At 51.9% G+C, this 14047-nt stretch overlaps 1 protein-coding gene across 10 annotated transcripts in view; it reads left to right on the top strand.

The window, feature by feature from the left end:
- Positions 1–3808, top strand: part of Sfswap (splicing factor SWAP) — a 76628-nt gene extending 72820 nt beyond the window's left edge. For all 10 annotated transcript variants that reach the window (XM_057763835.1, XM_057763831.1, XM_057763830.1 and 7 more), the window contains 3 exons: positions 1660–1833; positions 2889–2961; positions 3430–3808. In XM_057763835.1, the coding sequence (XP_057619818.1) occupies positions 1660–1833; positions 2889–2961; positions 3430–3495 (313 nt within the window). In that variant the 3' untranslated portion in view covers positions 3496–3808. The remainder of the gene's footprint in view (positions 1–1659; positions 1834–2888; positions 2962–3429) is intronic.
- The last annotated feature ends 10239 nt before the right edge of the window (positions 3809–14047 follow it).

Raw genomic sequence — 14047 nt, 5'->3', positions numbered from 1 at the left:
AAGCAAGGAGGTGTGAGGTTACCAACTGCACCCGGACAGTGCTACTTCTAGTATAAGAACATGTAGGGGCATGCCCAGGTTTACAGGGGGCTTGGAAATACTGCTGAGACCCATACAGTAATGTGAGTGTTGGTACCTATAGAGCTGAGTGTGGAGGATGGCATAGACTGAAAAGTACACTGAAGGAATGTTCCAGAACAGCAGGCCACAATTGTTGCTTTGGTCACTCAGCAACAGCGCGGAGGACCCATTTGCAAAGTGCACCTCAGCAACTTGATAAGCGAGCAAACTGCTTTGCTCCAGCAAAGTTAAGATTAAATCAGGGCTGGTGAGATGGCTCAGCAAGTAAAGGTGCTTTACTATGCAAGCCTTATGTCCTGGGTGTGAGCCCCAAGACTCATGAAAACGTGGAAGAAGGGAAGAACTATCCACAGAGTCGTCCTCTGACCTCCATGCCTATGCCTTCCTGGAGGACAGAGGGCTAGGCCAGATCGGGAAGGGCCTTTGTGTCTCTGTGAAAACCAAATGCCTAAGAGCTGGGTCCCTGGTGACTGCAAAAGAGAAAAGGGCGACAGTGACTTAGCAGTGTTCCCATTAAAGTGGGCACACTTGGAAAGATACAGCCAAGCCGTGAGCTGCCTGGCAGTGTCCTGCAGCCCAGGAGGGAGGAAAGACTCTGGAAAGCATCTCAAGACAGACTTAGTGGGAGGTGGAGTGCAGGCTGGCAGTGGCCCTGACCTGTATGTAGGGAATGGATCTGAGAGGAGACACTGCATTTTACCAAGTATGTGTCCTCACAGTCTTCGCGCATGTTTTTGTGTATGTGTCTACATCTGTACATGGTAGAAACAGTGAGGCAATGCCAGAGCCTTCAGAAGGAGTGGGACCTGCTGGGACTGGTGGGCTTGGCAGCCCTGTCCTATGGTGGAAGCAGGGCACAGGTCAGAGCTCAGCTGACAATGGGTGCAGCAGACATGCAGAGCAGAGCAGGCCCAGGCTGCCTCCTCCTGAGTTATCATCCACAAAGGGGTATATGCAGGATTTGGCTGATAATTCCCTATCTTTTGGCGTGAGTGAGAAAGCAGTATAGACTTTCCTACAGGCTGCCCTTGGTAGTTATCTTGGTATTTTCAATGCAAATAGATTGTTCATTGTACATTAAATGCCAGACATTTCCCCAGGTCTAAGCTTCCCCTATGGAGAGGCTGGATTCTGGATGGTTCTTTTAAAGCTCAGTACCCTGTGGATATACAGGCTCAATTGACTGAAGGATTACAGCTGTCTAAGGCATGCACATGAGGCTGGGAATGTGCTCAGCTATTAAAGTGTTTGCTGGCATGCACTACACCCTCATTCAATTGTGGGTATTACACACCCCAGTCCTGGTAGTACATCCTCTAATTCCAGAACTCGGGAGGTGGAGGAAGGAGATGGGGAGTTTAAGGTCATCCTCAGCTACAGAATGAGTCCAAAGCCAGCCTATAATATAAAAGAACAACAAAGGAAGGAAGGAAGGAAGGAAGGAAGGAAGGAAGGAAGGAAGGAAGGAAGGAAGGAAGGAAGGAAGGAAGGAAACCCACAGGAGGGCCCTTGAAATAAACAAGTTCAGACTGCCCTCTTGCCACGCTGCATTCCCTGACAAGAGCATTTCCCTTTCAGAAGTCCCCACGAGAAGAAGAAGAAGCGGAGATCACGGTCCCACACCAAGGCCAAAGCCCGCTCCCAGTCAACGTCCCCGAGCAAACAGGCAGCACAGCGTCCCTCTGCGCACTCAGCCCACTCGGCCAGCATCTCTCCTGTGGAGAGCCGAGGTTCTTCCCAGGAACGCTCCAGGTAACCATGACCCCCAGACGGCTCTCCGGGGGGAAAAATCAAGGGGAGGAAGTGAGACCTGGCCAGCACTGGCTGTGAGTGCCTCAGTGGAGCCCCTGCCCCCATTGCTCCTCTGGGAATAGGGGATACTAAGTGACATGAAGTGGGTGACCTCAAACAGGAGCGTGTGGGTGCACCTCCTCTGAATCCTTTTCTTAACAGACATTCAGATTCCTTCCGTGAGTAAAAGAGCACCTGAGGTACCATACAAGACTTAGTGGGTCTCAGTGACAAATGGTCTCAGGAAGCTATCCATGCTGGAATTGCATCTACCAAACATTTAGGCCTAGAAGTCTAGGGAATCTTGAGTGTAAGGCTGGCTGTGTGAGGTTAAAGTGTGTGTTCTTGGTAGGAGCTTCCGTAAGCATGAACAGGGCATACTCAGTTCAGACAGGGTCACGGCCACTCTGTGAGGAACGCAGCTCACCTAAGGGCTCTGCATTTGATGGGGGCCATCCCAAAGTGAGTGTAGGAAACCCCAGCCACAAGGACAAGGGTGATGTCCACATCCACAGAAGCTTTATGTGTGAACTAGGAGTCACCGGCCTACCTGACAGGTGCTGCCTTCGTTAGCTTCCTCTTTACAGGCATTTGTGTAATGGTGTTAAAATGTAAGTTAGGTTCTTTTTATGAAGTGGGTATAAAAATGCATGTTCCTGGCATGGGAAGATGGCTCGGTGGATAAAGTACTTATTAGCACAAACATGGACCTGAAGTTAATCCCTGCATTTATGTGAAGAGCAGGGCACAGCAGCATGCACCTGCAGGTCCAACAGGCTGAGGTGGAGGTGGGAGGATCCAGCGTCCAACCCATGAAGAACAGACAGTGAGAAACCCTGTCTCACAAAAGAGTCGCAAGTAGAGGAAGGCACCCAGCACAGCCCCTGCCCCTCATGCACACATGGTGTGTTCCTAAGTTTGTTGCTACTTTCAAGTTAGTTTGAGAGTATAGGGCATGGGAACCAGCCTTCAGATTCTTGAGTGTGTCTGAGCCTCCGCTCTTTCCTCTGCCTTAGGGGGGTTTCTCAGGAAAAAGATGGCCAGATCTCCTCAGCAATTGTTTCCTCTGTGCAGAGCAAAATAACTCAGGTAAGATGGGAGTGCCCCTCTCCTTTCAGCTTTTATAATGGGGGCCCAATTTTTTGTTTTCTGATAATTTTCCTTCTCACACCTTGTCTCCAGTACTAACCCAGGTCTAAATCTTGGGCTGGTCACCTACTGACTCAGTGGTTTGGGCCCTACCACAGTTAAGCACTAAGTAAGAGCCCATGAGGCAGGGAACGGGGAGAAATCACTTCCTGGGGATCCTCGTCTTCCACAGGAAGTTCATGTCCTCCTCCTGGGGTTGCTATGCCCAGGTCTTCCACAGGTGACTGACACATCCTGGGCTCTACTTGTACCCCCAGGCCATGTGGGGTCACAGCTATGGGAGGTTTGTGACAGCTGGTACAGGTTCACAGCTAGGATGCTGGAAACTCTGCTGCGTGTCCTCACCACGACCTCCTCACAAGTCTGGTTAACAGGAGACTGAAATACCCTCCATGTTTCCCTACACAGGATCTCATGGCCAAAGTAAGAGCAATGCTCGCAGCTTCAAAAAACCTGCAGACCAGTGCATCCTGAGCCGGCAGCCACGGAGCCGGCCCCAAGCAGAGCATCGTGCGCAGCTGTGGCCACAGGTGCTGGGCTTCAGCTCAGAGCAGCCACAGCCCAGCCAGAAGCTGAGCTGCAAGCTCTGTGCCGACCTACACATGGCCCTCCAGGTTCTCCAGCCCGACTCCCTGGGTCAGTCGGTGGCTTTTGTAAATTTTTGGTGATATTTTCAGTTTCAAATTTTTGACCAGCAGTCTCTTACCTGTATATTTGTAAATATATCATGTTTCTGTGAAAATGTATTATCAAATAAAGCGGGAGGAAACACCTTTTCTAGCTAGCAGCTAGGGCGGCTCCTGCTTTCGGTTTTCTGCCACTTAACGTGTGTCAGCCTGTGGGGAAATGGGACTTCCCTCCAGTGGTGGCTTCTCCCTGGCTGAGGAAGGGGATGCTTCAAGATGCCCCACTTGTGTCCTCTGTGTCCTCTGCCAGACCAGCCAGTCACAGGTCATCCTGACATGGCCCTCGACTGCCCCGTGAAGGTGCAGGTTTGTGTATCCCTCCCTTCAGGAGAGGAGGCCTTTGCTCTCACAGTGCTCACATGCAAAGCATACAGGGTCCTGACATCAGAAATGGAGGCGTGCTGGCGTAGGCTGACACTCGAGTATGCTCAGACTATTCTGTGCTAGGTGGGCTTCCCTTGCAGGTCCCGCCTTGTGCCTGACCAGAAATGGGCTCCTTCCCTCCTTACAGTGGCCCCCACTCAAGTTCTGATGCTTCTCTCAAGACACTCACAGCCCCCAGAAGCTGGTGTGGGCAGGGCAGATGATGGAGTTGGTGGCCCTAGAAAATGGGTGTCAGTGAGACAATGGCCCCCCAGTTGGCCCAGCAAGCACTCCTGAGCAGACAGAACCACCACCTGCCTTTGAGGCACCGGCTGTGCTCCCCCACCCCACACCTGTGTCGGGTGTGCCTCGTCCTCACCAGCCTGGTGGCCAGCCTGTGCTTCCCTCGTGTATGTCAGGTTCAGTGTCAGACCCGTCTCCGTCCCCAGTGGCCTCAGCTACGAACGGTAACTTTATGAACTGCTGTGCTAACGTCATCCTCAGAGGACTCGTGACACTGAACATACCTAATCTGAGTCTCTGGTTCCCACCCGGCCACTCCTCCCTGTCCACAGCCCAGACCTCAGGAGACATCACACATCACACCTGTCTGCCATGACCACTGAGCACTGGCTAAGTCAGGAGAGTGAAAGTGCTGGCCACGTGTGACAGACACTGCCACCCTCATGATTCTAGACTCCTACAGTAACTCAGATGAATGTAAGGGGCCTGCGTGTTTTGTTTGTTGATTTGTTGGGAGTTGACAGGGTCTTGCTGTGTAGACAAGCTGGCCTTGAACTTTTTTAACTTTTTAAAAGATGTATGTTTGAAGAATGTTTTTTTTATATTTACTTAGTGTATGTTTTGTGTTTTTGGTTTTGGTTTTTTCAAGACAAGGTTTCTCTGTATCTTTAGAGCCTGTCCTGGAACTCCCTTTGTAGACCAGGCTGGCCTCGAACTCACAGAGATCCGCCTGCCTCTGCCTCCCGAGTGCGGGATTAAAGGCGTGCGCCACCACCGCCCGGCTTTAGTGTATGTTTTTGCCTCAGACTCACTGTGTAGTCAAAGATGACTTGAACTCCCTGATCCTCCTGCCTCCACATCCCAAGTTGCCACCTTCTAATTTCTTATTTTTTAGTGATCAATAAAATGAAGAGGCCAGCCTGGTCTGTATAATTCCAGACCGGCCAGGGCTGCAGAGTGAGAACCTGTGTCAAAAAAAAAGTGTGGGAGCAGTTAGAGAGTTCAGTGGTTAGAACTCTGGTCGTTCTTCCAAAGGTCTCAGGTTTGATACCCAGCACCCATATGGCAGCTCCCAACTGTCTGCAATTCCAGCCTTAGGTCTCTGGCCTCCACAGGCACCAGGCACACGCATGGTACATATATGCAGATCAAACACATATGTACAAAAAGTAAAATAATTTATATGTTCTTAAAAACTGGAAGCATTTGTGCCGCTCTCACATGAACTGCTTACTGACCGTGTACTGCTGAGCCTTGCTCTGCATTCCGTGTTGGTGTCCGGGCTGCTGCTCAGTGCCAGTCTGTGCTAGTCCGGGCCCTGTTCCTTGGTGCTCAAGGGCATTCCCCTTACACTGCTGCGTCAGCTGGGAGTCCACAGCAAGAGCAACGCCAATCTCATCTCTATGGACGTGCCTGTCTGTCATGGGAGGGCACCAGTGGCTGCTAATAGCTACTGCTCTCCTATTGGAACTCTGTGTGGTTCTGTCCGCTCATGACGGAGTGAGGAACTTCACAATCTGTTTTGAGACGTCCAGGCACCCTAGGGTAATACCTAGGTTCAAGAGAGAGAGAGCACTTGGGAACGTGTGGGTTGTGTTTGTTGTACTTACTTGAGCCTCCAGGTGGCCTCCTTTGTAAACAAACCTCAAGCTAGGCAAAGCCCTTTTGAGGACAAAGCTGTCCCTCACCCAAACACCTCCTTTCTGATCTTATCTGTGAGGATCTGATTTAGGCTTTCAAGGTTGTAAACTGCTCGCTATCCCCAGGGTGGAGCCATCTCCCCCTCCCCAAGAGAGTATACGTATTGGCGGCCCTGCCAGACCCTGGCCGTGATACCTGCCCTTTCCAGTTGTTTGGGATTCAGGTTCAGAGAACAACTTTCCATGGGTGCAGCAAGCACCACCCTGTGTCCAGTGAGGACATTCAGCCTGAGAGGAAATGAGGTGCTATTCCCCAAGAAAGTGCAAGGAGGCGAGGTATAGACACCCAGGGCTCACTGCACCCCATAATATGAGGGCTGGTGATTTACACACTTGCCCAGGCCCTAGGTAGGGCCAATGGGCCTGTGTCTCCAGCTCCCCCGTATCCACCGAGGTTTCTGTCATCTTAGACTGCAAAGGTCCCCTGAAGGACAGCTTGCACCAACTCATTTCAGCAGTGTGAGAAGTTGCTTTAATTACAGGCGCATAAGCTGTTCAGTGAGGGCAGTTTAGGGAAACATGAACATCAGAAGCAGAAGATTTGAGAAAGCATTTGGAGGGCTCCCCGTTCAACCCACATCTCACACAGCAGAACAGAAGCCTGGGTCCTGCCCAGCACAGATCCCATGGTGATGAGGCCAGAACGATGCCCTTAATGACCTGGAATGGCCCCAGGTTCCCAACTCAAAAATATATGAAGAAAGAAACAAACAAACGGAATAGCTGCTACACTGTAGGCCACAGAACCTTCTGCATGCAAATCTCCAGCCCCCAGAACAAAACGCCTGGCAGCCAAAGGGCTCCTGTACCGAGAGGAGGCCGCACTGTACTGCTCATGGCTTCTGCTTGGTTTTAACAGCCCCAGCCGGCCACGTCCTTCCCACAGAAAAACACAGCAGCCTCAGATTTGTGCCCGCCTCAGAAAGCCCCACAAGGGCAGTGGGAGGCCAGCGTCCAGCACAGCCCATTAGCCATGAAAGCATTCAAAAGGGATGCAGAACAATGGGCAGGTCTTGAACTGGGGGGGGGGGGCAAAAGTGACCCAGGCAGAGGGGAGGGAGGGAGGGAGGGAGAAAGCAGTGTGCTGGAGGTGAGGGTAAGAGAAGCCCAGCTCTGAACCCTCAACAGCATTAACGTCCAGCGCCCACTGTAGCCCCTGTGTCCGTTCCATTGATGGGACTCCCTGAAGAACTGGGCAGGAAGGGCATCGGGGAAGCCACATTCAGACGTGCCCAAAGTGACTGACACCTCAGGTGGGCGGGGCTCACCTGGAGTGCCTTCACAAGCAAAGCAACGTAATTAACGTTGCATTAGATTCCAGCACGAGTCCATCTCCGTGAATACATGCTGATGCCCATAATGGACAGCAAAGTAAATGGGAAAGGGACAAATGGGGGGCGCTCATCCCTCACATGAACACCTGCTGTCCTGAGGCAGCTCACAGCCAGGGAGCCGATGGCCCCCAAACCCAGCCGCACATCACATATGACTTTGTCACCCTGTGAGCATCCCTGAGCGTGTTTAAGACAGCTCCGACATCACTATGCAGCCGACTCATGTGGGACCACCTGGGAACTGCTCCAGCACCCCTGCAGGCAGTGCCCCCCCCCACGAACCCCCTTGAGCAGCAACTCCTTTCTGAGGGATGGACCCAGGTGAACATCACACAGCAGAGACATAAACCTGACCAGGTGGTCAGGGCCACCATCCTCCAAGGTAAGTCACATCCCCCCCCCTTTCCCGAGACAGGGTTTCTCTATGTATCCCTAGCTGTCTTGGAACTTACTTCCTCTATAGACCAGGCTAGCCTGAACTCAGAGATTCCCCCTGCCTTTTGCTCCCAACTACCAGGATTAAAGGCGTGTGCTACCACCACCACCCTGCTGAGTCACAGATTCTTGCCTGGTGGAATAGAAATTCTGCCATGACTTTTTTCGGCAAACTCAGACATGGCAGAGCACCTCAGAGGAGCGCTGGGTTGGTGGTGAGAAAAATAGGAGCCAAGTCTGAGTTAGCAACATTGTACCAGATGATTCCCCCAGCTGCCGAGCAAAGGCAGTCGCTAAACATCATGTCCTGCTTGGAGGAAACCTTCAGACAGGTGACATGAGCGGAAACTCGGTCGCCAAAATCATTTGTTAAATCTTTTAATTTTCTCACATACTTCAGGCTGATCTAAAATTTGCTTTGTGGCTGAGGCTGGCCTTGAACTCCTGATCCACCTGCCTCTAATCCCCCAAGCGCTGGGATTACAGGCGTACGCCACTATTGGTTAAATCTGATGGAAGGGCCCTTAACTGCCCATGAGCAGTGGCGGTATAAGTGGCTGTGGTACAAGTCGGTGACAACGCCCAGAATACACTATTCTGTCTCCACAATATCTCTATGACTCTAAAGAGTCTAAATTTAGAATCTTATTGTTAAAAAAAAAACATAAAGCACATGAACACAAACTGCGCATTCCAAGGCTGTCAAGCAGGAAGACCAGTGCTCTCACTTCATGAGACAGGACATGGAGTGGGTGTTCCAGAGCCTCCCAGCCTTCTTACAACCTAGGCTTCCTGAGCACGGTAGGGAGGATGAGGATGTGGCTTCGCCGAGACTCAAGGCCTCATTTCCACAGGAATGAGGCAGGCGTGGCACTGTTGGCAACGTGCCTCGTGGACATGGTTCTGCCTCGGGGCTCCCATGATTGAACTTAAAAGCTGATTTCCAGAACGTCTTAGGATTGATACTAGGTTATTTCCTCTACAGCAGATCTCTGTAACTGGGAGGACAGAACACTTGCAAAAGCAGTATTTATATGTTGACTCTAATGAAGGCGAGAGGGCAAAATATTTCCTTTCTCATTAGTGTTCAGAATGAGTAGTTCTGGAATAACATGTTAAGAGATGTGGATGAGACGGCCACAGTTCTGAGTGGAGAGCACTGTCTACCAGGTATCTGGGCAGTAGGGGAGGGAGGCAAGGTATTGGAGTTGACAAATCGGCTGGAAGGCCTGCTTTCGTATTACCAGCGATGTCCAGGAAGCCAGTACGAGATCAAGCTGAGGCCAGTGCTGGGACAGTAGGGACACACGACAGCCAGAAGGATGGAGGAGGAAGAATGGGGCCCAGGACCAGAAACAAGGGGGAGACGTGCAGGGGACCCAAGAATAAAAGACGCTGCCAAGGGGATACCAAGCAAATGAAGGGGCATAGTATGAATAGAAAGGGTAGGCACAACCCACATGTGCACCCACAGCCATGGATATGGTCCCTGTGGACAGTGGAATATTATTCAGCCTTTCATTTTGCCTTGTTTTTGTTTTTCTAGAAAGGGTTTTTCTGTATAGCCCTGGCTGTCCTGAAACTTGCTCTGTCGTCCAGGCTGGCCTCAAACTCGGAGCTCTACCTGCTCTGCTTCCAACAGGCTGGGATTAAAGGCATGCACCACCACCCAGCTTATTTGGCCTTAGGGGAAAAAAAAAAAAGAGGAACCTTGACATAGGTCACAGCGTGGCTAGACCTTGCTTGCTCAATGAAACAAGGCAGCCACAGAAAGACAAATCCTGCAGTGTCTCAGTAGTACAAGGAAGGACCCTGGGGACAGCAAGTCCATAGAGACAGGATGGTCAATGCCAGAGGCTGGAGAGTCCATTTTAAATCACCTTGGTTGGGAGACTGGAGAGACAGCTCAGTGGATAAGGGCAGTTGCTCTTACAGAGAGCCTGGATTTGATTCCCAGCACCCATAGGGTGACTCCCAACTATTCATAACTAGTCTCAGGGGATTTGATGCCTTCTTCTGCACTCTTCAGGCAACAGAACACACATGATACACAGACATATATGCAGGCAACACATACACATAAATATTTTTTAAAACCTTGGTGGATGGGGGATGGGCAGTTTATGGCTGGGACTGATGCTGAGCCTCAGTGGTCGACAGTATGGTCCAGGTTCAGTTCTTAGCACCCATGTGGTAGCTCAAACCACATGTAACTCCAAGTACCAATCAGACTCCCTCTTGTGGCCTCTCCAGAGATCTGCATGCTCATGGTTCACATAATTTACACATGATCACACACACACATAAAATAAATATAATTTTTTTTTTCAAATGTGCCAGGCATGGTGGCACATGCCTTTAATTCCAGCACTCAGGAGACAGGGGCAGGTAGATCTCTGTAAATTCAAGGTCAGTGTGATCTACAAACTCCAGTTCCAGAACAGTCAGAGTTGTTACATAGTTGTTACATGAAATCCTGTTAAAGGGGAAAAAATGTTGGGGAAGCAAGATAACTTGGCCAATAAAGGCCCGTTCACACAAGACTGACAACCTGACATTAATTCCCCAGAACCTGCACTCTGGAAAGAAAGAACTGACTCCCCCAAGTTTTCCTCTTATTTATAAACGCATGAGGCTCCAAAGGCTAGCCAGAGCAGAACCGCAGGAAGTGGGCCAGCAGAGGCAAAGGCAGGACAGCAGAAGCCCGGAGAAGGGGAGGGGTTGGAGAGCCAAGGCTGGGAGACTCCTGGAGTGCTGTGACACCTCCAGCGCCAGAGATCCCCAGCGGGCAAGGCCTGAGCTGGGCAAAATCAGCCACCAGGAAGCTGAAGTACCAACACCTTTCTCACGAACTGCAGCACATGGAGATGCTGCCCGCCGCTCACTACTGCTGGAAGCTACCTACATCAGCTGCCAAGTGTCAAGACCGCTGGTGGTTAAAGCCCAGAGCAATAAGCCTCCAGGCTGAGACTCTTGAGTCTCTGGCATCTAAAGCCTGGAGCGATAGGCCACCCGGCTCTCAGAAGCTCTAAGCCTCTGGGTCTGCCAGTCAAGCTCCTAAACCTTGGGAACTCCAGAGCTCAGATCTGGCAGCACCAGGACGGACTAGCATAATTCCTGTCAAAGCAGAGGAGTGGCCAGCTCGGTGCTAACAATGGCGCCACCAGGCTCCCACCCCCACGTGCCTGAAGATGGGCAAAAGGGCACACTGGCTTGAGCGGGGTCCACTTGAAGGTAGACACTGCCTACTGAACCCATCCCCACTGTACCCAGAGCAGGAGCCGGTGATAGCAGATATCTCTGCCCTCTGGGCTGACGCCTCCGGGAAGCAAGCAGTGAACAGAGGAGGCTCCAACAGATGGCAGAGGGGGAGAGCTGCCGTGCGTGCGAATGAGACGGTGCTAAGTGAGCGGGTGCCAGGGGCAAGGGATGTTTTTTAGAGATGAAGCAAGAATCAAATCGTCTGCAGAGATCTGAGGCAAAGAATCATAAGGCAAGACCACCCCACCCAGAGAGCCAGTGCAAAGGTCCTTCGGCATCTGGAGGCCCCTGGAGGAGGTCAGAGACTCTACCAGATGAGGGAAGCTGGTGGGAACAGGCAGGGTGAAGTCGGAAGAGAGCAAGATGCCACCGGCTGGGAAGAGGAGCTTGGATTTGTCTTCTAGAGCGTGATGTGGGTGGTGCCATCTCGCTCATCTTTGGGAAGAAGGGCCTGACTCTGACTCAGTCTGCCTAACGGAGGCCAGAACGGAAGTCGAGACTGGGTAGGAAGTGCCTAGGGTCTAGGGCAGAGGGCCACAGACTCATTGGTTATAAACAGCCATAGGCAGACAGCTCCTTCCCTGCCTCAAAGGCAGAGTCAGCCTATCTCCTGCTCCGAGTGGTACCATAATCCTGATGTTGCTATTTGTGGCCACATCACACCCTCCACCTCCCTGCTTATGTGCTCAGCTTTCCTATGGCTTCTCCTCTGTCCTCTTGTTTGCTTGTTTTTGTTTTTAAATACACTTTCAAAACTGTAGGCCAAGTTGGCCTGGAGTTTACTATCCTCCTGCCTCTGCTTCCCCAAGTGCTGGGATTTCAAACCTCTGCTACCATGCCCAGCCTCCCCTGGTTTTATCAAAACATTTGACAGTGGATTGAGGTCCCCTGGACAATCCCCCAGTGAGCTCATCTCAAGGTCTTTAACCCAATCATACCTGCAAACACCGCCTATCCAAGCCAGGCATAGGAGCGCACACCCAAAATCCCAGCACTTAGAAGGCTGAAGCAGGACAGAGTCCTAAACCAAAAAGATTCCTGTCCAACTAAGAACATGTCTATAATGTCAAGTGGACATTCGCCATATTATAGGAGCCCTGGAAGAATCTCACAGAGCCAGACAGGCAAAGGATTGCACCTTGGGAGAAGGTACCAGATGGGGTTAGCCACAGACTCTGAAGCCAGGACCTCTAGAGACACCCATGCCTGAAGCCGTTTTCCCATTTGCGCTGCATCTTTCCAAGGCTCATTCCCTCATGGGGATGTCATGCACGGGAGGCCAGAGACCTCAGTACAGACAGAACAGGAGGTCTGGAGCTTTGCAGCCGATCTCACAGAGAGTATCTACAAATGCTACCTACAGTCAGTCCCCCTCTTCTCGTCTACCAGGTGAGCACAAAGCTTCTCGATAGGGACCGAGTTTTCTTCTAATACCAATGTGATGCTAATGCCACATGTTAATATTGTAAACTCGACAGGATCTATAATCACCTAGGATACAAGCCTCCCAGCACGCCTGCGAGAGATTGGCTACATTAGGATCGCCTCTGGGCACGCCTTTAAGGGATTACCCAGATTAGGTTAACTGGGTAGGAAGACCCACTTTTAAATGTGGACAGCACCCTTTCATAGGGCTGATATAGAGTGGTATGGAGTCTGTTCCCCATAGAGAAGCACCCCAAGATGTTACTGTCTCTGTCTCGTTGCTGGATGGCTGGGTTGGGTACCCTCTGGGTCACCAGCTCTCTCACATTAAGGTCCTAAACCCCAACACCACACACACCTCTGTACTGGAAAAGGTGACCCGTCTCCGGCTGTCACTACACAGTGCTGAAGTAAGTGCAGAATCTAAACCTCTCCCCAAACCACCCAGACCCTGAGAGCAACAGGGACTGCATAGTCCAAGTCCCACAGCTAGGATTTGGGGGAGGGAGCTTTGCTTGGGATGCAGGGAGCCACCCTCCCCTTCAGGGGACATCACTTGAATCTCCGTTTCCCTATGTAAACAACAGACTGTAATCCTAATAACACCAAAAGTAAAGAGAGACCGATGGGAAAGACTAGGGATCCAGCTGCATCCCAAGGTGATAAAAAGTTGAACTGGGGGCAGAGGAGGGGTTGAACCCTGTCCCCTAGCCCAGCCAGTTTCCTCTCTGTCGCTCTGCACATTGTCACCTGCTTAGGAGTTATTTTCTCTGGACCCCAGTTTCTTTGTGGACAAATTGAGAAACATGGGTTCCACCTCTTAAGGGTTGTGAGAAAGAAAATTTTTTTATGTAAAGTGCTGAGCGGATGCCAGATCCCAGCTAATGTGAGCTATTCATAGCCTCCCATTCGGTCGCGGTTCAGGGAGAGAGAAAGCCGGTCCAGGCCGCCGGCAGCCTTGGGGGTTCACTCCCCGCACCTCAAAACACAAATTCTCCTTTCTCACACCTGCCGCAGACACTCAGCAGCAGAAGCCAGGTGCTTCCTGGCGCACCAGGGTAACAAAATGCTCTGCGCTCCGTGCTCCCTGCAGGACTCAGGTGTGCTCTCGGCCTCAGCCCCTCCCATCCTACGCCCCTACTCCCACCCACGCTCACCCACCCCATCCCACGCTCCCTCCTACGCTCGTCGGAATCACACTAACCCCCTCCCCCCACCTCCGTTCCCTCTGCATCGGGGTGCTCACTCCCTCACGCCCCAGGACTCTGTGGCCCGCGGGCTCCCCCGTGCGCCCATCATGCGCGCTGCGGTGGTCTTCCAGGTCTTGAGTGACCTGGAACTGGACCGGGAGCTCTAGCAGAAGACCAGGGGGCGCTGCCGGGGATCTTGAACACTCGCACCCTAGTTTCCCCGCTCCCCTACCTGGAGCGGAGCTCCAGCTCTCAAAGAGGGCAAACCCTCGGTGCGGATTATCCTGTCCCGCCCGTGCAGGGGGCCCCTTTAAGGGAGTGGGCGGGCTGATGTCTTATTAGCATACATTAGCATGGCCCTGCCCCGGAGGCGGGCGGGCGCGCGGCTC

The sequence above is a fragment of the Chionomys nivalis genome, chromosome 3, assembly GCF_950005125.1.
Source record: "Chionomys nivalis chromosome 3, mChiNiv1.1, whole genome shotgun sequence".
Classification (NCBI taxonomy): Eukaryota; Metazoa; Chordata; class Mammalia; order Rodentia; family Cricetidae; genus Chionomys; species Chionomys nivalis.
The sequence above is the reverse complement of the archived record's forward strand: the minus strand, read 5'-3'. Positions and strand labels throughout refer to the sequence as shown.